At 42.1% G+C, this 23683-nt stretch overlaps 1 protein-coding gene across 9 annotated transcripts in view; it reads left to right on the top strand.

Annotated features, from left to right (window-relative positions):
• Positions 1–23683, top strand: part of ULK4 (unc-51 like kinase 4) — an 819452-nt gene that overhangs the window by 476369 nt on the left and 319400 nt on the right. For all 9 annotated transcript variants that reach the window (XM_056520600.1, XM_056520601.1, XM_056520598.1 and 6 more), the window contains 2 exons: positions 1059–1151; positions 2784–2832. In XM_056520600.1, coding sequence (XP_056376575.1) covers positions 1059–1151; positions 2784–2832 — 142 coding nt within the window. The remainder of the gene's footprint in view (positions 1–1058; positions 1152–2783; positions 2833–23683) is intronic.

Raw genomic sequence — 23683 nt, 5'->3', positions numbered from 1 at the left:
GAAAATGCAAGATGTCAGGATTATTATAATTTATAGATAGAAAAATGGCAAATTAGAAAAAAAATCACCAAAAATGCTTTAAAAATATGTTTAAAGGGGAACTCCAGACCATAAAATTGTCCTCCATAGTGCCGACAGTAAGAAAATAAAGATGTACATACCTTCCTCCGCTCCCCCGGGGCCTCCGGTAACCGGCTCCGGCCTCCGCCGCAATCCACTTCCTGGTTGCCGGTGGCCGGATGAATCAACCAATCACCAGCCGCAGCACAGTCCGACTCGGCCGGTGATTGGCTGAGCGGCAGTGTAAAAACGCTTCAGGACACAAAATTCTTCACTACACTGCCGCTCAGCCTATCGCTGGCCGAGTCGGACTGCGCTGCAGCTGGTGATTGGCTGATTCATCCGACCACCGGCAACCAGGAAGTGGATTGCGGCGGAGACCGGAGCCGGTTACCGGAGGCCCCGGGGGAGCGGAGGAAGGTATGTACATCTTAATTTTTTTACTGCCGGCACTAAGGGGGGACAATTTTTATGGTCTGGAGTTCTCCTTTAACATAAAAACTTGAATTAAACAGGTCATTTTCTGATAACACATTCTCTTTAATTTATGATGAATTATCAAACTTCCTTATACTTTGTTTTCACTGTGGCTAGAGGCTTCTCCATACAGAGCAATTTTTTTTTTATAGATTCAGACCGACCCCCAAAAAAGTCATTTCCAAAAGGGTAATGTGGCGTGCTTTCCAATATAAACAGAAACTAAAAGACAAAAATAGAAGCATAACCTTAAATTTATAAAAGCCATTTGTAGGAGCAAGCACTCGCTCCCCTGTAATTGTCCAATGTCCACTAAATGGATTATAGGGATTTTGTAGCATTTTTGTGTTTATTTAGAAGAATTAAACAAAAACAACTTGTAATAATGGTGTCATTACTAACCACAGTCACAGTCTTTCCTCTGGTGTGTTAAAACATAAAAGTGGAAGTTACATTCCATTTATTGTGCATATATTGACATAATATAAAAGAAAAAAGCCTGATATTTCCCATTGTTGTAGGTATGAAAGAATAATTCTGGAACCTGATCCTGTGCCTGTGTATGCTTTAAAGTTGTTGGTGGCTGTCACTGAATACAGTCCAGTTTTTATCAGGTGAGTATTCATTTAGATAAGATAAAGACTGAAAATGTTACATAAGGGTAATTTCCCATTGGTGTAATAGTATCTACTATTTATTATGAAGACTTGGTTCTTCAAAAGTGCTCAACATAGACATTGTAAAATCACAGTGAATAGGTGTGCCTGAAAATATAATTGGTTTAGTCTATCCCATTTATTGCTACAGTGCAGGGCTTCTCAAACTTTTTTTTTTTTTTTTTACTGTTGCCTCACTCAACAGATCAAAGAGACTATTCCTGGGCCTCACCAGACAGACTAAGGGGATGCCCGGGCATCACATCTGTGGTGAAAGTCCATACAACAATTAAAATGTTGCTCAGTCTACCTTTCTTTAGTCTTCTTAACTCTGTGTAACATTAAAGTAAGTACAAAATGAGAAGATAATAAGTCGATTTTTGCAGCCAGGGATAGGGGATTATTCAGTTTCTAGTAACTTTGTGAAAACATCCTCCCCTGCTGTGCCTTACTAACAGCTACGAAGCTCTGCATTGGTTCAGCCCGCCTTCCCATTTTGAGAAACAATTCAGTAGAGTGTGGTTCCTTTTGTTTCGTGTTTCTATTACTATTTGACTTTAACAATCAATGTCAATGTAAACTAACAACATGACAATTGAATTGATGTACACAAAATCAAGTAACAGATGGGTATCTGGAATCATAGGTGGTGGTGATGGCAGCTGAGCTATATGTGCAAGATGGTCTTATGGCCAGCAGCTATGATATACAATAATTTGCAGCACCCCGTGTCACATATAAACTTGTCTGGGTTGACATATCCAAAAATGGCCCACAAGGAGTCCTGGGGGATAAATGAAATGTCAAAAACTGCATGCTAGAGTGGGTGGGTAGATAGCATTACTTTAATAGTCCTTTCATCCCTACTATTAGCCCACCCACTGCATCTTAGCTACGCCCCCTGGAGATAATTTGACATATTGTCTCGGGCTGAAGAGAATATTGGGAAAGGTTAGAGACAACAGTAAAATAAAAAGACTTGCACTACAGGACTTTGGGGTGTAGGTCCCGTGCATGAAAATGGGACAAAGCAGCACATGGAGGTAATTAATAGAAGCATATACACAGTATTATAATTTGGCAGCATGGGCTCAAAGGCTGAAGTAAAAAAATAAATAAATAGAAACCTGGAAGACCCTTTTAATGCCTAAGAAAATGTGAGGAGAATGGAAAACATTTACCGACAAGGGACTGGCTGGTTTTCTAAGACTTTGTACCATCTTACCCTTATCTGAAAATACTTTTCTGTAAATTAACAGCAGTTCTTTTATCCACATGTACTGTAGATTTGTTATGTTACTATGGTTATTCTATGCTGTTATAAGTACAAAGAAAATGAATAAATAATCTATAATGAACTTTATAGAAAATTAAACTTTGTTTTTCTCCTGTAATGAAAATGCATTGACCTGCAGAAGTCCTAGATGCAAAATATAAATGTTCTGCTCTGTGATTAATAGTCTACGTAGATCTTCCCTTATGGAGTTTGAATAGAAATTGCTTGGCCTTACCTGAACTTGGAAACTGTGATTATACTTACACAGTATAATGTACTGTAGTAATTTCCTCTTGTTGTTCCATTTCCGAAAGGGACATTGAAGACAGCAACCTTGTTCCGGTTCTTTTCCAAGTGATTCTGGTAAGAATAATTCAAATTTTCTGGATTTAGCATAGGATAATAAGTACATAATACTTAAGTGAGTTCGATGAGACCCTCTCCTTCTAGATGTATTTTTGATCTCAAGAAGTTTCCGATGTTTGTGTGTAACTACAGTGGTTTGAGCTGTTTCTCTAACTCCCAAACATTGTGGAGAAATTAGAGACTTGGGATCCCTGTACATGTGGTCACTGAGATTCCAACAATGTAGCCTCAACAATCAAACATATTTACCTACCCTGTGGATAGGTGATACATGTTTGCTATGAGAAGACTCAATTGATTATTTAGTTGCTAATATGCATTCCAATAACCTTAATTATTGTTTAAATGATATACAGTCATGGGCGTAAATGTTGGCACCCCTGAAATTTTTCAAGAAAATTAAGTATTTCTCACAGAAAAGGATTGCAGTAACACGTGGTTTGCTATACACATGTTTATTCCCTTTGTGTGTATCGGAACTAAACAAAAAAAAACTAGGAAAAAAAGGAAATTGGACAAAATGTCACACCAAACTCCAAAAATGGGCTGGACTAAATTATTGGTACCCTTTCAAAATTGTGGAAAAATAAGATTCTCCTTTAAATGTGATGCTCCTTTAAACTCACCTGGGGCAAGTAACAGGTGTGGGCAATATACAAATCACACATGAAAGCAGATAAAAAGGAGAGAAGTTCACCTGTTCTTTGCATTGTGTGTCTGTGTGTACCATGCTAAGCATGGACAACAGAAAGAGGAGAAGAGAACTGTCTGAGGACTTGAGAACCAAAATTGTGGAAATATATAAACAATCTCAAAGTTAAAAGTCCATCTCCAGAGATCTAGATTTCTCCACAGTGCGCAATATTATCAAGAAGTTGTCAACCCATGGCCCTGTAGCTAATCTCCCTGGGCTTGGACAGAAGAGAAAATGTATGAAAGGTGTCAACGCAGGATAGTACGGATGGTGGATAAGCAGCCCCAAACAAGTTCCAAAGATATTAAAGCTGTCCTGCAGGCTCAGGGATCATCAGTGTCAGTGCGAACTATCAGTTGACATTTAAATGTAATGAAATGCAGGAAACCCAGGAGGACCCCACTGCTGACACAGAGACATAAAAAAGCAAGACTATATTTTGACAAAATGAACTTGAGTAAGCCAAAATCCTTCTGGAAAAACGTCTGTAAACAGTTGAGACCAAGGTAATTTTTTTTGGTAAAGCACATCAATTCTACTGTTTACCAAAAACGGAATGAGGCTTACAAAGTGCCCCTGGCACTGGGTTCCTTGAATGTGTGCAAGGCATCAAGAAATCTGAGGATTACCAACGGATTATGGGTCTCCCTGTACAGCCCAGTGTCAGAAAGCTGGGTTTGCGTCCGACATACGCAAGATATGTCAAAATGCACCCAGAAATAGATGGCAACAAAGCGCTGGAGAGTTCTGAAGTGGCCAGCAATAAGTCCAGATCTAAATCCCATTGAACACCTGTGGAGAAATCTTACAATTGCTATTGGGAAAAGGTGCCCTTCCAATAAGAGAGACCTGGAGCAGTTTGCAAAGGAAGAGTGGTCCAACATTCCGGCTGAGAGGTGTAAGAAGCTTATTGATGGTTATAGGAAGCGCCTGATTTCAGTTATTTTTTCCAAAGGGTGTGCAACCAAATATTAAGTTAAGGGTCCAGCCCATTTTTGGAGTTTGGTGAGACATTATGTCCAATTAGCTTTTTTTTCCCTCCCTTTTTTTGGTTTAGTTCCAATACACACAAAGGGAATAAACATATGTACAGCAAAACATGTGTTACTGCAATCCTATTCTGTGAGAAATACTTCATTTTCTTGAAAAATTTCAGGGGTGCCAACATTTACGGCCATGACTGTAGTTGTCTGATATTCTTTGGGTCACAATTTTTGGTGGTTTCCATTATCTCTCCTTACAGGCATTAAAGGGGTATTCCGCTGCCCTGCTTCCGGAGCTTCGCTCTCCAGCATCCGGAAGTTTATTGTTCCGAACGCTGTGTGCGGGCTTCCGTGTTCAGGGCCAACCCTCGTGACGTCACGCCCGCCCCCTCGTGACGCCCCCTTCCCATAGACTTTCGTTGAGGGGGCGGGCATGACGTCACGAGGGTGTGGGCGTGACGTCATGAGGGGCAGCCCTGAACACGGAAGCCCGCACACAGCATTTGGAACAATAAACTTCCAGACGCTCGGTAGCGGAGCTCCGGAAGCAGGACAGCGGAGTACCCCTTTAAGTTGAAACCTTCACTGTTTACTTTCAGATTGAGTTTTGGTCTTGTAATGACATGGTTTTTTACAATACATAGTTCTGACTTCTGTGATTATCACTTTAAGGGTGTGTTCACACTACTGAATGTCTGTGCACAGAATTAGGCTTGAGAATTCCGCTGTGTGAACCTTAACATTGGTGTGAATGGGTCTTCCGCTGGCCGAGTCGCACTACGGAATTTCTCAGCTGCTGAAATTGATCTGCTGAAAAAAATTGAAAAGGATTGTAAAGACTGCATTGCCGTCAATGGTGATGGCACAGATCCATGCGATCCTACCATCATAGGATTTTGGCGGCAGCCCCCAGATGGAATCTCTGAGCAGATTTCTTGATAAGAATTCCACAAGTGGGGATTCCTTACCCTAACAAGACAGACAGTCATCTTCTGGAAGTAAATAATGAGGGTTCCTATTTAGTGACTGCAAGCACTGATCCTGAATGCTGGAGCAATTGGAATTGGTAAGTATTTAGATTATTGTATAACTATTCATTAAACACTGAATCCTTTTTATATTCTGAACTGTAGATTCATCAGAGGTGAACCCTTAATTCGTGGTTCATAAAACACATAGGAGACTTTTCCGAGGTATAAAAGTAACACAGATTATGAAACCTTTTACTACAAAATACTCGTGTATTTTGAGGAGTACTGATAAAATAAACTTTACTGGTCTTCTTACATAAAAGCTCTAAATCATTGCACATCAAAATAACTTTGCTGAGAAATTTAACAGTTCTCTGCCCTTGGGATGTGACACTTAGAGATTCAGACGTGGTTTTAGTAAAGAGCTTTTCGTAAACCAGGATTATACCTGTAGAAGCTTTAATACTGTAATTACTGTAGGTATTCATGCATAGCATGGAGATAATGCTGCCTGCTGTACCTGAATGTGAAATATCCTCCATAAAAATAAAACATTTGTGAATTTTGTGCAGTTATGGTAGAAAATTAATTTATGACTCAGAATTATGGTGACAACCTGCCCAGGTAAAGAGCAGAGATTCAGGTGTAAACACTGGAAAAGTGACATTTGCTTCACACGTACTTAAAAAAGAAAACTTTTAAAATGGAACATTGCTTTAAATTTCTCTAAACCCCAGAATTATATAGTGTGGCGTGCATACTCTTTATTTTAAAGAAACGACATTGCTCCAGAATTAATAGCAGCACTTTTGTGAAATAAATGCTTTAAATGTAAGCTATAAAGAATATTTAGCTAGAATGAAGCAGCTTGTCTTAGAAATTAAGGTTGTTAAGTTTTAAATGTCCACGTATTCTCTGAATGAAAAATTACTTTTTTTTTTTCCGGGGCGGCCATCTACTGTAATATGTATTATTTCCACCTTCTTAGTCATAAAGAACGCAGTATCTGTGCTGTATTTGTCATTTTATTGCTTTGTTTCATTATGCTTTGTACTCAGTGGAGATGACACAAGTGTCTGTTGAAGGACTTTCAGCACAGTAAGATTAATATACAAATATGCCCTAACACTGATAGAATCCTCCAGACCAGTTATGCAAAACTTAAAGGGGTTATCCAGGAAAAACTTTATATATATATATATATATATATATATATATCAACTGGCTCCAGAAAGTTAAACAGATTTGTAAATTACTTCTATTAAAAAATCTTAATCATTTCAGTACTTATGAGCTGCTGAAGTTGAGTCGTTCTTTTCTGTCTAAGTGCTCTCTGATGACACGTGTCTTGGGATCCGCCCAGTTTAGAAGCAAATCCACATAGCAAACCTCTTCTACTCTGTGCAGAGTTCCCGAGACAAGCAGAGAGCACTGTTGCCAGACAGAAAACAACCACTCAACTTCAGCAGCGGATAATTATTGGAAGGATTAAGATTTTTTAATAGAAGTCATTTACAAATCTGTTTGAAAATAACTTTCTGGAGCCAGTTGATATTAAAAAAATAAAAAATAAAAAAAAGAAAGGAAAAAAGTTTTTTCCTGGAATACACCTTTAAAGCCTATGGGTGAAATGTGGCCCTTAAAGCACTCCTTTACTGTCCAAGACATTTGGAACAGTGTGTACAGTGCACGTGGCTGAGCTGCAGTAGAAATCATAGCAACATGGGCATTAGCACTATGTTAGGAACTACAGTGAAAAGATAACTTTATTTTTATCAAGATCCTTTTTTTCTGTTTATAATAGTTTATAAAAGGTATACAGTGGTCCCTCAACATACGATGGTAATTCGTTCCAAACGAGCCATCGTTTGTCGAATCCATCGTATGTTGAGGGATTCGTGCAATGTAAAGTATAGGAAGCTGTACTCACCTGTCCCCGCCGCTCGAGATGGTGTTTCCCCGCCGCTCCCGATGGTGATCCCGGGCCTCCGCTGGGCTCTCCGCTGTCTTCTCCGGTCCTCTTCTGTCTTCTTCGGTCCTCTTCTGTCTTCTCCGGTCCTCTTCTGTCTTCCGCAAGGCCTTACTGGGCCTGCGTAGCGATGTCATTACGCCGCTGCGTACGCCATTCCTTTTGGATGGCTTGCGCAGCAGCGTATTGACGTCATCGGAGAGGGCCGAGAAGACACTGGAAGACCAGCGCTGGACCCGGAGGGCATCCCGGAGCATCGTGGAGGGGTAAGTAATACTTACCACACCACACGGGGAACATTAAGCTGCTATCCGGCAGCAGCTTAAGCATTTGGCGCTGCCGGATAGCAGTTAATGCGATGGCCCCGACATAAAAAAGCATCATATGTCGATGCTGACATCGACATGTGATGGCCTCTGAGAGGCCATCGTATGTCGATTTCATCATATGTCGGGGGCCATCGTAGGTCGGGGGGTCACTGTACCTTTTTATAATCCAAGCATCCCAAACTAGGCCAATCATTTTTTTTGCATTATCGTTTTTTCCTCCTCGCCTTCTAAAAATCGTAACTCTTTTATATTTTCATCCACAGACAAGTATGAGGGCTTGTTTTTTGCACGACCAGTTGTCCTTTGTAATGGCATCACTCATTTTACCATAAAATTTATGGCGCAACCAAAAAATACAATTTTTTTGAGGAAATGAAAAAGAAAACCGCAATTTTGCAAGGTTTTGTTTTCACGCCGTACAATTTATGGTAATGATGACATGTGTTCTTTATTTTGTGGGTCAATACGATTAATATGATACCCATGATTACCGTATTTATCGGTTATATACCTATAACACGCACCCTCATTTTACCAAGGATATTTGGGTAAAAAAAGTTTTTTACCCAAATATCCATGGTAAAATGAGGGTGCGTGTGTGTGCGCGTGTATACCCCGATACACCCCCAGGAAAGGCAGGGGGAGAGATGCCGTCGCTGCCCGCTTCTCTCCCCCTGCCTTTCCTGGGGTCTAGAGCCCTGCTGCCGCCGCTTCTCTCCCGCTGGCTGTCTGCGCCGCTGCCCGTTCTCTCCCCCTGACTATCGGTGCGGGCGCCCCATTGCCGGCGCCGATAGCCAGGGGGAGAGAAGCGGCGTTGGCAATGGGACAGCGGCGTCGACAGCCAGGGGGAGAGAAGGGGCAGCGGCACCCATTGCCGGCGCCGCTGCCCCGTTGCCTCCCCCCATCCCCGGTTGCATAATTACCTGTTGCCGGGGTCGGGTCCGCGCTGCTTCAGGCCTACGGTGTACGTCCCCTGCGTTGTTGCTATGCACAGCAACATAGCGCATAGCGGGCAGCGCATAGCAACGACGCAGGGGACGCACACCGGAGGCCTGAAGCAGCGCGGACCCGACCCCGGCAACAGGTAATTATGCAACCGGGGATGGGGGGAGGCAACGGGGCAGCGGCGCCGGCAATGAGTGCCGTTGCCCCTTCTCTCCCCCTGGCTATCGGCGCCGGCAATGGGGCGCCGGCACCGATAGTCAGGGGGAGAGAACGGGCAGCGGCGCCGGCAGCAGGGCTCTAGACACCAGGGCAGGCAGGGGCAGAGAAGCCGGCAGCGCTGGCGGTCTCTGCACCTGCAAAGCCGCTGCAGTTCATTGATTTAAAGTGCCCGCTTTAAATCATTGAACTGCAGCGGCTTATTGGTGTATAACACGCACATAGACTTTAGGCTAAAAAATTTAGCCTAAAAAGTGCGTGTTATACGCCGATAAATACGGTACATACTTTTCTATTATTGTTGTGCTTTATAAAAATCGCAAACTTTTTAAGCAAGTTAGTAAGTTTAAAATCCCTCTATTTTGACGACCTATAACTTTTTTATTTCTCCATATAATCGGTGGTATGGGCTCATTTTTTGTGCTGTGATCTGTACTTTTTATTGATACACCATTTGTGTATATAAAACTTTTATAAATTTTTAAAAATGTGACAAAAAAGCTGCATTTTTTTTTTTTTTTACATGCACGCCATTCACCATACGGGATCATTAACATTATATTTTAATAGTTCAGACATTTCAGCATGCTGCGATACCAAATATGTTTGTTAATTATTTTTTTTACACTTTTTGGGGGTAAAAAGGGACATTTTTTATTTTTATTGTGGGAATTTTTTTTGTACTTTTTTTTACTTCTTTTTTTACACTTTAATAGTCTCCATAGGAGACTATTTATAGCAATCAGTTGATTGTTAATACTGTTAAGTGCTATGCATAGTGCATAGGACTGATCAGTGTTATCGGCTATCTTCTGCTATCCAGAGCAGAAGAAGCCGGGAAGGCGGCGGAGGCAGGTGAGGGGACCTCCGTCCGCCATGTTAGCTGATCTGATCCCCGTGGCCGTGCCGCAAGTGATCAGATCAGCATAAAACGTAGCTGCGCTGCCGTAGATGCCGTGCTGCTATCATCAGCTGGGATCTGCCTTACATGACCCGATCATCGCTCTGATGCTCGCGTGTGGAAATGTAAAAGCAATCAAAAAGTCTGATCAATATAAAAATGGTACAGCTAAAAAATTCAGATCACGGCGCAAAAAATGAGCCCTCATACCACCCCATACGCGGAAAAATAAAAAAGTTATAGGGGTCAGAAGATGACAATTTTAAACGTATAAATTTTCCTGCATGTAGTTATGATTTTTTCCAGAAGTACGACCAAATCAAACCTATATAAGTAGGGAATAATTTTAATTGGATGGACGTACAGAATAAAGAGAAGGTGTAATTTTTAACGAAAAATGTACTGCGTAGAAACGGAAGTTACAAAATTGCATTTTTTCTTAAATTTTGTCGCAGAATGATTTTTTTTCCGTTTCACCGTATATTTTTGGGTAAAATGACTGATGTCATTACAATGTAGAATTGGTGGCGCAAAAAATCAGCCATCATATGGATTTTTAGGTGCAGAATTGGAAGGCTTATGATTTTTAAAAGGTAAGGAGGAAAAAACAAAAGTGCAAAAACGAAAAAACCCTCAGTCCCCAAGGGGTTAAAAGACATATTTTTGCACAACACCAGCAGTACACAACAGTGTTGCAGCACACAGTCGCTGTGTACTAAACCCAAAATTGCACTCTCTCAAAGCCTATTAGGAATGGACTGCTGGGTATTATACCGTCTCCAGACTAGTATAACCAGCAGACCATTTGTTGTGGAGCAAAGACACAGAGTTGCGCTGAAAAACTATTCCTCCATCCTCAAGCTTAGCCAGCTTGTTCAAATGTATGAGGCAACACACAGCTCTCTGCCACTCTCTGTAATATAATGCTGTAGAAAGTGACTGAGAGGTTAATGGCTGCAGTAAAAAAAAAATCAGTGAAAAACACACTGCTCTCTCTCCACCAGAAAGCTGATGTGACTAGGAGGGGAAACTCTGCTGTAAAAGCTTTTCTGTGTAACACACAAAGCGCTGACAGTCCTATCTCTCTGGAGTGAAAGGATGAAGTGACTAGCCGGAATATGGCTGCCGATTATATAGGGCTGTGACATCACAGGGCTGACTGACTGCTGATAGGCTGCATCCTTGCATGTGATTCTGGGTCATCCTGCCTACCCTTGTTCCCGCCTTCCCAGAGTTCCTTGCCCCATGTCCTCACATGTGGATCTGCCATTTTAGATGCCCTGGAGCCTGGACCGCACTAAATGGAGTTTAATGAAGCAATTTGCGCAATAGAATTGCGGCGATATTTACATCCTTTTCTAATCAAATTTTTCTTGAAATTCGTAACGAATTCTGATTCGTCATATTAGATTCGCTCATCTCTACTCATACCCACCCGTGACATAAATCTAAGTCACTGACATGTAGAAGATAAATGGCACTCACCAGATTCCAGATGTGCAGATAAGGTTTATTCAATGAAAGTGCAAAAGTAAATACACGGCAAAGGGAGAGCACGGACGCCGTCCATGCTGGTGGTGACAGCTATTTTGTGAGCTGGGCACACTTTCTCGAAATGGCAAGTGCAATTCATCTTCTTTTATGTATGTCAGTGACTGTTTTCTCTTAGATTGAGCAACCCAGAAATTGAAGGCTGTGCACTGTTGTCTATTGAAATATTACATCTGAAGGGGGATTGTTGTATAAGGAGCCATGGTGATGTGCAGTGCCGAGTGCTGTCTCTTTAAATAGTTAAATCTAAGTCATGCTGTCAAAATCAGGTTGACAAAAGTGACATCCATATGGTATTTTCCATTGCTTTCCATGACCCATTGTTCAATTTACTGCAGTACCCTGGAAAGAGGAGTCTTACACAGTTCTTTATCAATAGGAAAAGTATTGGGATCATCTAGAACTGGGCCCTCTCCTTCCGAGGACCCCACAGCACCCACATGGTTTGCCACTATTGTACGTACACACTTGCTGGCAAGTTTTATTTTTAGAGAGAAAACCTTGAAATGAATATAATGCCCCAACGGATGGGGATGCTCTGTGCCACTTACCGATTTGTCTTTGGGCCAAATCTGGGATCAGAGTCTGTGTTCCCCTGGTTTCTACCCTTTATTCCACTTCAGGATGCATAAGCTGGACGTCAGCTTCAAGGGGATACCAGGTCACTATTGCAAGAGTGGACCTGTTTGAAGGAGTACTCCACTGGCCAGCGTTCGGAACTAAATGTTCCAAACGCTATTTTCACACTCCGAGGGTCGGCCACGCCCCTTGTGCCGGCACGGCCACACACCCTCAATGCATGTCTATGGGAGGGGTCCTCACGCCCCTCCCATAGACTTGCATTTAAGGGGCGTGGCTGACAACCTGCAGCGCGAAAACGCTGTTCGGAACATTTAGTTCCGAACGCTGGCCAGTGGAGTACCCCTTTTTAAGTGTCTCAGGACCAGGCTCAGGTCAGACACAGGTATGAAGGTCAGTAAGAAGGAAACAGACACCTTCTCTTGTAGATACTACATTATTGCTCAGGCACCACAGAAAGAGAGGAGTGTGTTCATATACTGTGGGTGGTGCCCGCAGGGATTGGAGGAGCATAGGTATTAGGAGCTCATAGGACATGACAAAACTTAAGCTGCATGCAACAGTGCAGAAGAGAAGGATGACCGGAGCCTACAGTGAGGCGGAGGAGATGCAAGTACAGCATGATATTGGTAATCAGCGGTTTACACTGCATGCCAGTGGATTCTTAACTGCTGGTGTTACAGTTATGATCTGTTGGGGCTTCTTGAGGATTGTACTTGACATTACTGCTCTTGACAACCTCTTGAATGCCAGACATTTTCAGGTAATTTCATTCAGCTCCAACCATACTCGTTTTATGGCCATCTTCCAGATGCCTCTGTTTATAGTACAGTTGATTAAAACCAGTAAATCTGTCTGTCTTTGTTTTACTGTCAAAAAAGACGTATCAAAAATGTATAAACCTGTCTAGACTGTCATTAGATATTCATTCTTTTGACGTCCACCAGGCAAACTTTTATTTGTGGATACAGGTTTCATTACCTTTGCTGGAGAAGCCTCAGTTACAGCACAGAGTACACTAAGCTTCACCGCTAGTCTGTAGCACATTACAGAAACAGAACTATACTCTAATATTCTTTTAGATTAATTTAAATCGGAAAAAAAAAAAAAAAAAGCACAAAAATACAATTTATGCTTGCTGTAAAAGTTTTTTGTTTGTTGAAGAAAGCCCTTCAAGGTAGCTGAATCCAGGTTATTGCATATATAAAATGTCCTATAAAAGATGATAGATTTTACTACTAAAATCTGAAGTTAATGATTAGCATCTCTGAACTTTTCTGCTCTTTAAGGCATCATTTGTAAACTGTATTTCAATGCATATATAATATTGAATTTTGTGCTATTAGGTTTTAATGTATGTGTTTTCCGGAATGGGACAATGATTTATTGTGTTTTTCTCCAAACTTTTATTGCACCTAGAAGGCATTTTTTTTTTCAAAGAGCATAATCTTCCTCACAATCTATTTATTTAAAAGATTTTTTTTTTATATTTAAATATGTGGAAGAAGGAAGCTCTGTTTTGCTCATTATAAAGTATGTATGTACTCTTATGTATTTTAAAGAAAATAATGGAAGGTCATACAGCTATTCTGCTGTGACTTTATTACATTTTTGGGGGGGATATCTCCATTACAACAAGAAGTTCATGCATGTGTATTTATCTGTGAGTGTATATTGTATTTTTGGAACCTCTGAATACCACTGACTCCAAAATGCAGACTGCAAATCAATGCCAAAATGACTTGTGTGTGAGTGCTGTCAACAGCTTGATCTGTGTAATTTCAGAGGGGTATATTGAGATTTCATGGTTATGCATAGAAAATTAAAGGGGTATTCCAGATTTTTTTTTTTTATTTGACTATGCTTCAGGGGCTGTAAAGTTGCTGTAGTTCATAGTACCTCTGTGTGACGGAAGTCTCGCAATTCTGTTATTTTCACCCCAATATTTATTTTTAACAGCATACAAAATTATTCAGGTCTTGAGTTTTCCCAGGTTGAAGTGCGTCCAGACATGATATCACTAGTCAGGTGTGCAAAGCGGACCTTTCCTGCTTCAATGGGTGTATTGAACGCTATGTGGGAGAGGGAGATCATTTTGCAATAGCTGTAGGCACCCCTGGTTAGAAAACACTGGTCTTTTGAATGGAATGCAACTCATTTGTGTTTCAATGGGTGGGGTGGCTGATTTGTGGGAGGGAGGATCGTGACCTGACACTTACAAACAAGGAACTATGGGATGTGTAGTTTGAGAGAACAAACTCCAACAGAAAATACCTAGTTCACAAAAAGAGAGCCACATTGTTATGGTAATCTCACAACATAGCCATTTATCCCAAAGACAATGACAGATCTTTCCTTAGCATGACCATTACTGTCTGTCAAGTACATACTAAAATCACCTTTTGGGGTGGATAACCACTTTACAGTTCAGTTTAAAACAAGGCAATGCCAAAACAACAAAGAACCACTTGTTTGGTTTACAATATTGATACGTGTAGCATGTAGCAAATACTATCTGGCACTGAACATCTGCAGCAGAAATTAACCAAAACCAGAAAGCGTATAAGATAAGTGAAATGTATTTTTGTAAACATGGACAATGCATTTCCAAGGGTATCTCCCATCTTTGTCAAGTCCTTATTTTGTTTGTTTTGCTTTTTAAATATACTATATACCCGAGTATTAGCCGACCCGAATATAAGCCGAGGCCCCTAATTTCACCCCCAAAACCTGAGAAAACTGATTGACTCAAGTATAAGCCTAGGGGGGGGGGGGGGGGAAATACATCATCCCCCCCGTCATCATCCAGACCCCCCCCTGTCATCATCATCCCCTGTCAACCCCCCCGTCATCATCCAGACCCACGTCATCATCACCCCCTGTCATCATCACCCCCTGTCATCATCACCCCCAGTCTATATCCCCCCTGTCATCATCCAGACCGCCCCCTCCGTCATCATATAGGTCCCCCTCGTTGTCTACTCACCTCCCCAGTTCTCTCTGTCCTGTTGCTTAGTAGCTGCAGGGACCGTCCGCATTCCGGTGGGGAGAGTGAGCCGGTCTGGGCCGTCCATCTTCACTGGGAGGCCCTCTTCTCCACTCCGGGCCGGGCCCAGACTAGTGACGCTGCATTTACGCCACTGCGCTGGGACGTCTGTGCTCAGGGACGCCCCTGACGTCATGGACATCTGCTGCGCACGGACGTCCCTGTGCGTCGTTGTCAATGCAGCGTCACTAGTTGGATGGTCCCTGCAGTGAAGATGGATGGCCCGGCCAAACCCGCCCCCCCCCCCCCCCCCCCCCCCAACGTTATATATTTTTTTTTTCACTCAAGTATAAGCCGAGGGGGGGCATTTTCAGCATGAAAAATTGTGCTGAAAAATTCGGGTTATACTCAAGTATATACGGTAGTTTTATTATTTTGGGGGACAGCTATTACATTTTTGACCTCTTAAAGGAGTTATCCCAAGATTAAAATGTATTACCTATCCAGAGAATAGATCATGGGAATCTGATCAGTGGGATCCAACTGTTGGGACCCCCATTGTTGACAAGATATGATACCCTTGTGTGAACGGAGTGCTGGTCAAGCATGTGTACTGCATCTTAACTCACTTTGTATAGGACTGATTGAGGTAGCTGAGTACAGCACTAGTCTATATATGCCACTGTCATATAGAGTGAAAGGAGTTGCAGAGCACATGAATAACTACTGCTCCATTTACATGGGGATGACAAAAAATTATGAAGGATGGATGCAAAAAAATCTATTTTTCTTATTCATGTATGAGCACTCTTCCTACCCAGGAGGCTCTGTCTGCTATCACTAATGCTGCTAAGACCCTTAATGCTGGACATTGGCAAGTTTGACGATCCCTGGAATTCACCCTTCTCTCTGCATCTCCAGCCTGCTTCCTGGCGGCAGGATATATGTTTGAATCTCTGTGCAACTTTGTGCTATTAAAAAAAAATGGTTCAGTTTAGGGTAGGCTTTTTTCCTTTACTAAATTTTATTCAGTTGTTTTACTTTATTTTATTTTATTTTTTTTTATTGGGAAATTAAAACTGCAATCATTTAATTGTATACCTTTGAGCACATAGTAGTCTAAGGTATTTTTACCTGTCAGCATTAGAGCGATAGGTAACCTATTAGGTCATTCCTATAACATGGCATATTAGGCTTGTGGAAAATCTGAGGGCCTTTGCTTGCGACTGTGTTCTGATGTTGATAGGCTGACAGAGGGAGTCTCCTCTACCTGTCAAGCTCCTAAGATGACACAGTTGCAATTGACCACAGCATCTAAGGGGAGTTAAATGGGATTTCTCTGATATTGGCTATTACAGTGTGAACAAAAATCTATCACTATCACTGCTCGGTGCCTCCTGTTGATTACAGCTCTTTCCTGCCTGATCATCGTGATATACCTGTATGTCTTGGAGTTTTAATGTAAGACATTTCATGACATGACCAGCTTCAATTTGGCATTGTGAACTGTGCAGCAGAATCTGTATAGCCCAGTGTCATAAAGCTGGGTTTGCGTACAAGATCTTGGGTCTTCCAGCAGGACAATGACCCCAAACATACAGCAAAAAGCACCCAGAAATGAATGGCAACAAAATGCTGGAGAGTTCTGAAGTGGCCAGCAATGATTCCAGATCTAATTCCCATTGAACACCTGTGGAGAGATCTTAAAATTGCTGTTGGGACAAGGCACCCTTCCAAAAATAAAGAGCAGCTTGCAAAGGAAGAGTGGTCCAACATTCCGGCTAAGAGGTGTAAGAAGCTTATTGATGGTTATAGGAAGCGACTGATTTCAGTGATTTTTTCCAAAGGGTGTGCAACCAAATATTAAGTTAATGGTGCCAATAATTTTGTCCAGCCCATTTTTGGAGTTTGGTGTGACATTATGTCCAATATGCTTTTTTTCCTCCCTGTTTTGGTTTAGTTCCAATACACACAAAGGGAATAAACATGTGTATAGCAAAACGTGTTACTGCAATCCTTTTCTGTGAGAAATACTTTATTTACTTGAAAAATTTCAGGGGTGCCAACATTTGCGGCCATGGCTGTATTTGACATAGACAGAGAGCTGGGAGAGAAGTGCTCAGACACTCACTTCTCTACCCGCTTGTTTTAGCGATAAGTCAGGTTCTGGACATTTAAACTGTTCAATATTTTTCATATGTCTCTAGGACATGAGAAAAGTTTAAAGTGCACCTGCCCCTTAAATAAATAACATCGGCTTTATCCTTTGAAACTTTGAAAAATTTAAGCATTGTGAAATAAGAAGTTAGAGCCTTTGTCATTGAAGTGAATGGTCATTACCTTACCACCCTGCCAGTTGGTTTTGCCTGAAATATTTACAGTTTTCTTTACAGCCTTTTATAGAGCGAGTCCAGAGAAGTTTCCACTATTGGTGACAATTTGATTTAATTTCCACTGATGTTTCTGTTTGTTTCATTTAAAAGACTTGTTTAAATATGAATGTACACATATTAAACTCTGACAGATAGCATGTTTTCTGTTTAACACTTCTAAATTGCATTTATCATCAAGCATATTTGAAATCTGATACTTCAAAGCTCACACAATATCTACAATTTTGCTTTGATATCTAAACCCTTTAAAGATATCTTTCAGAAATTATTTTATTCTTCCTATTTGATCCTTCTAAAATACCTATCAGCCGTTTCAGATTTTTTTTTTTACTTTTTTTGCAAAGATCTTGGATTTTTTCATCAAAAATTCCTTTTCGTCCCCATTTAATTTGAAGGTAGCCCTCAAAGGATCTTATGTAAATATATAGATTAAATGTAGGTAACTTGGAGCATGTTTAAGAATGTTCAAAGTTTAATTTGTTGTTTAATAGATTGGATCTGTGATTGATTTGTAATCTCATTTAAGTCTTCACCCAAGCACTTCAGAATATGATTTGATATCAAATATGTTGATATCATTTTAACCATTGCTTGTTCTTTTATGGATGAGCATATTGAGAGTTTAACAAATTTGTGTGCCATCTTTAAGAACTTCTAATTACATGAATATAAAGAGTTTGACTAAATAGGAGAGTAAACAGCCAAAATGCTCATAAGAATAATCTGTCTATTCTGATTAACTACTGTTCTCTTTCTTAACACAGAGGAGCCTGGTGTAAGGTCAGATAAAACATTAAATTGCTTTATTTTACCCCCAACCAAGCATTCATCAGCAGAATTCACCTTATATCCATACGACTTGAGTTACAGCTCGTGCTACTTTTTTCTGTGGATGCACTTACTGGGTTCCATTGAACAGTGGTTTAGAAACACTTGTCTGTAAGTGCTTACAATTCTGAATCCAACAAATCACCCATGAATTTTCATCTTGAAAAAGTAGTTCCACTTTCAAAGTTCTCCGTGGCCGATTTGTTAGATTTGGCTTCTTAGAAACTTACTGTAGTTTTGCTCACGTATAACATTTGTATGTCTAGTCAAATTTCCAACATGGCAGGCTGTCCCAGCATGCACATATATGTGTGTGTGTGTGTGTGTATGTGTCTATCTATCTATCTATCTATATATATATATATATATATACATATACATATATATACATATACGTGTGTGTGTGTGTGTGTAAGAATTGCTCGCCAAAATGTAAACAGAATGATAGAGACCAAGATAGCATTTAAGCGATTTTCTTATGTTATGTTTTATGCAAAAGCCAACAGTTTAAAACCTCTTAAAATAATTAAAGAGTACCTGTCATCAACTAAACTTTCCCTGATCCCCCTCCCCATCTGTCCCTTACTCTAACTATGCCTATCCCTGTGTTTATTGAGGTTTAAAACGCTGTGGAAATACCTTTTTTTATCCCTCTTCATTAGCTCAGGAGCACTGTCTTTCTGAGGGTGGAAGGAGGCGGGTCCCGGCAGACATGATGTCAAATGAAGCCTGGCCGGGACTCTGCTTCTGCCAGTCTTCCTGTATGCTGCTCTCCCTCTGCAGCAGTGTTTCCCAACCAGGGTACCTCCAGCTGTTGCAAAACTACAACTCCCAACATGCCCAGACAGCCAACAGCTGTCCGGGCATGCTGGGAGTTGTAGTTTTGCAACAGCTGGAGGCACCCTGGATGGGAAACACTGCTCTGCAGTGTGCATACAGACTAAGTACAGGGGAGGGACGGTAGCCTCTGTCTCTCTCTCTCCTGTGTCTCTCTGCACTAAAAAGTCAATGCTGAGAACAAGGGGCGGTGGGAGCAATTACAGAGGCAGTAATTAAGATGTATGTCGGGGGGGGGCACAGAGCAGAGAGTGCAGTGAGATAATACAATGTATAAGATAACGTGTGGTGAGGGGCAGGGAGAACACAGAGCAGGGGGGAGGGGGAGGTGACTGGCCTCGGTTATATGAGAGGCATGTGCAGGCTTGTAGCTCACAGTGCTGCTCCAGGCTGGGAGCGAGTCCTGAGCTGAGAGTACTGAATTTCCTGTGGAAGGACCAGTGCCCTTTCAGCATTAGTCCTAAAAGCTGTACACTTACTATGAAAAGCATAGGAAGCTGCCTGCAGACCAGGCATAGAAGAGAGACCCCTAGTGGCCAAAAGTATAAAATGAAAAAACTGGTATAAATATAAATATTTTTTTAATGAAGATATATTACAATATGTCTTCATTAATGATTATGAACAACATATTAAAAGTTTTTGTTGATGACAGGTACTCTTTAAAGAGAGCCATGCAAACCATGACCTGATAAGTGTTGAGAACAACAGAGAGCTTTAAAAAAACAAACTTTAAACAGTACAAGCTGTCACTAGAATTAAGTCATGGGGAAAGGGATACGGCAGCTTCCAGTCACATTCGTCTTGCTCCGCCTCCTCTCGCCCAGATTTGGATGATTGACTAGCTGAGGATGGCCAGAGCGCCAAAACGTGTTCTTTGAACTATATGATGCTAAGTGAATAAAGACATGAAATTGCATACAACTTGGAGGGCGTTGGAAATGTATTTTCTAATAGGTTGAGTACTGGACTACTTTTCTTTAATATTTTCCACTATTCTGAACTGTTTTTAATTTTTTTTCTTACGTTAGCCGGACAACCCTATTAAGGGGTTAAGTGAAAAGCCAATTTTATATGAATTCTTATTTGCTGTGATAGTAATAATTGCCAGCAGGTCACGATCTGCATAATTCAGTTTGCCTGGCTTGAGCAAGGCTTATAAATTAATGTGAGTTATTTATCCTTTTAACCAACTCTTGTACAGTGAGAGTCAACGGCATCAACTTTTGCTTTGTCGAAACTGTGTAACATAAGCATGTAACTTCAAAAATGTGCTCTATATTCAGAACAGATATTGTCATTGTTTTAAGATAATTGTTAATGCCACATTTTACTCATCCATCTTTATATTCCAATAACTAGGTTGAGAGTTTGTTCTTTCCAAATTGCAAAGAATTGCGTTGTAACTGAATTTCCTCTGAAAGGCGTTAATTAGTTTTCTCATACTGAATCATCAAAGATCCCCCCGAGCAGCAGTGAAAAACACATTTAGTTTCTGCATTTGGTACCATTACATTTCGCATTGCGAGCGATGGGCAAATGGCTGCAATCTGGTCGTCTTCCTACAATTTAGTTTCAGTGCATTTAAAAATATCTGTTCTACTTTGATGTTTCATTCGATTAAAATTCATGTTCCAGTACTTCATTAAAAGTAGGTAATGCAAGATTATTATTCTATTGTTTTCATGTTGATAGGGTTTTTGTGTAGCATGGTAAAGAACAATTGCTGATTTAATCTCTCTTTCTCCATGGCAAGTTAATGGATTAGAATTAAAATGACGTTTCTCCATCTCTGGCTCTTATCCTTCAGAGACATCTGACCAATGTTTTCTAAGCAATTGAACACAAAAAAACAAACATCCCCTTCTGTAGTGGTACATTTAATTACAGGCCTTCTGGATTAAAATCAGTGATGAGAGAGGAGACTGTTGGTGATCTTGATCCTGGTACCACACAGTCAGGAAAACCACAATATAGAATTACTCGGTTCAAACACAGATTTCAAATAAAGATCAGTATCTGGATGCTTTATCTATGTTTGCTGTTTGCTCACATAAATTAAAATTTAATGAATTAATAAATGAATACTAACAGATGACAAATTTGCCAGTTTTCATTGACCTCTAAAACTGTCCATACGCTGAATGATTTTCCATCAGATTTAATATTCTGAACTGTTCCGATTAATTGACTTTGATTTAAAGGGGTTCTCCGCCCCTACACATCTTATCCCCTATCCAAAGGATAGGGGATAAAATGTCTGATCACGGGGTCCTGCTGCTGGGACCCCCTGTGATCTCCCCTGCGACACCACAATCATCTGGTGAACGGAGCGAACTTCGCTCCATGCTGGATTATTGGTGATTCGGCACCAGAGGCTTGTGTCCACCACGCCCCCTACCATAGACTTCCATTGAGCGGGTGTGGTGTAATGTCACAGGGGGGCGTCCATGACGTCATGAGCCTCCAGTGCCGGGTGCTGCAGGGAGATCCCTTGGATAGGGGATAAGATGTCCGGGAGGGCGGAGTGCCCGTTTAATGCTTACATTGAAATATTTAGTTTTTTAATAATTTTGCGCTGTTTCTTTTTAAAACAGCATTTACTTTGCATCACATACCTGATGGTTCCAGTGACAGGTCTTGATAAGTGGCCTTAGGTCCAGCCAGCAACCAGACACTTACTTCTTTTGTGCTGATGTCAGCAGTGACCTTAAAGGGGTTATCCAACATAAGGTGATTTTAGTACGTACCTGGCAGACAGTAATGGACATGCTTAGGAAGGATCTGCGCTTGTCTTGGGATAAATGGCTATGATGTGAGATTACCATAACACTGTGGCTAGCTTTTTGTAAACTTTTATTTCCTGTTTTCAGTTTTCTTGTTTGCCTACAAATGCCATGATTCCATTTTCCTCCTTCCCACACATCATCCACCCCACCCATTGAAACATAAATGAGCTGCAGACCTGTGGTTTTCAATCAGGGTGCCTCCAGCTGTTGCATTAATTGCAGATTGCTCTTTCCACCCATTGAAGCAGACAGGCTCCCTGTCATCAGCTGACTAGTGAGTCAGGTCTCGACCGCATTGCAAGCTGGGAAAAATCTGAGACAACAGTAATTTTGTATGCTGTTAAAAATAAATATTGGGGTGAAAATCACATAAGAATTGTGAGAAAGGGCCTGGCTGGACACACTGGCGAGCGGACGCAGGTTGTGAGAGCTCCTGCTGGACCACAATAAACAGGAGGAAACAGCAGCTGGAAGAGACGACGGCACTCACCGGAGACATCCCTCGCTACTTTCCCCCGCTGGAGGCGGCTTCAGGAGCGCAGAGCGAGAAGCGACCTCCTGGTGCCATTGCCACACAGCCTCAACACGTGCCCGTAGCTGCCGGAGACCGGAGCGAAGGCCCGGTCCTGAAGACTCTGCCCCCCGCTGCTGCGGAGACTGCGGGCTGCGACACAGACGGTAGAGAGACTCCGGGGGACTCCCTGACACTTGCCTCCGCAACACTAGTGTGTACTGCTGCCGCGGTGCTGTCCGTGGAACTCCCAGCACTGATCCCTGACTCGGGCTCTGTGCCCCTGCTGCTGCTGCAGCACTCAGACCTCCCTGCCCTGACTCCCAGTTCAATCCCTGTACCGATCAGGCAACCAGGTACCCCGCAGTTTCCCCGGATCCAGCCTTTCACGGGCCCCTCTGAGTCCCTTGACCACCTGCAGCCTCTGCCCTACGCTGCTGCTGCATCACACGCCATGATGATGGACTCTCCCCAGGGCCCCCACATTGCCGCGGGCCCTGTTCAGCTGCACCATGAGGTACCTATCCCACCTGCCATACCCTCTGAGAGCCCTGACTTAAAGGGGGCCTCAATCTCTGCGAGTCCTGATTGCTCCCTCAAGACGCTCACTGCCTGTTCTGCCACTAAGGACTCTGACTAGACACGGGACCAATGGCAGTTGGTGACCAAACGCCACAGACCAAGCACCCTCACCCCCAACTGAGGGATCACCTATGCTAACTCATGCGGCCCCAGACCGTGATAAAGTACCGGGTCCCCCGGCCCGTGACATCCTTGATTGGGCGGCTGAGATGAACTCTGATGACTCTTGCTCAGGAAGGGACTCCCACGACTCATCAGTAGATAGTGACACCCCCGACTATTGGGGGACGAGTCCCCCCGCTAAGAAAAAGCTATTCAGGACCCCTTTGAAACAACAACGAGGCAGACACCACTCAAAAGACCGCTCATCTTCAGAGGACTCGCATACTCCTAGCGGGGATACACCCCCTAGCAATTGAAAAAGTCGCAGCGTACCCCTGGAACTGAGACTCACGCTCTGACTCCTCATCCTACTAATTTTTCACTGACATCTGAGATGGCGGTGTCTGCCCTACAAGGCCACCCGGAGTTGCAAGCTCTCTTGACTCTCCTGCCCACAAAGGCTGATTTGGTTTCCTTAGCCACGAACTTGAAAACAGCCTGGAAGCAAGATCTTGAACCTGTCAAGGCTGACGTTACTGCTATACAGTCCAAAGTCCAGTTGCTTGAGGATTTTCACTCCTCTGCTACTACCCAGCTCCGGCAGCTGCAAGAAGCCACCGAAAAACTGACTCTCCACCAGGCCCAGACCATCGACCACCTAGACGATATTGATAACAGGAAT

The sequence above is a fragment of the Hyla sarda genome, chromosome 5 (genome assembly GCF_029499605.1).
Source record: "Hyla sarda isolate aHylSar1 chromosome 5, aHylSar1.hap1, whole genome shotgun sequence".
NCBI lineage: Eukaryota > Metazoa > Chordata > Amphibia > Anura > Hylidae > Hyla > Hyla sarda.
This window is presented reverse-complemented; position numbering and strand designations above follow the sequence as displayed.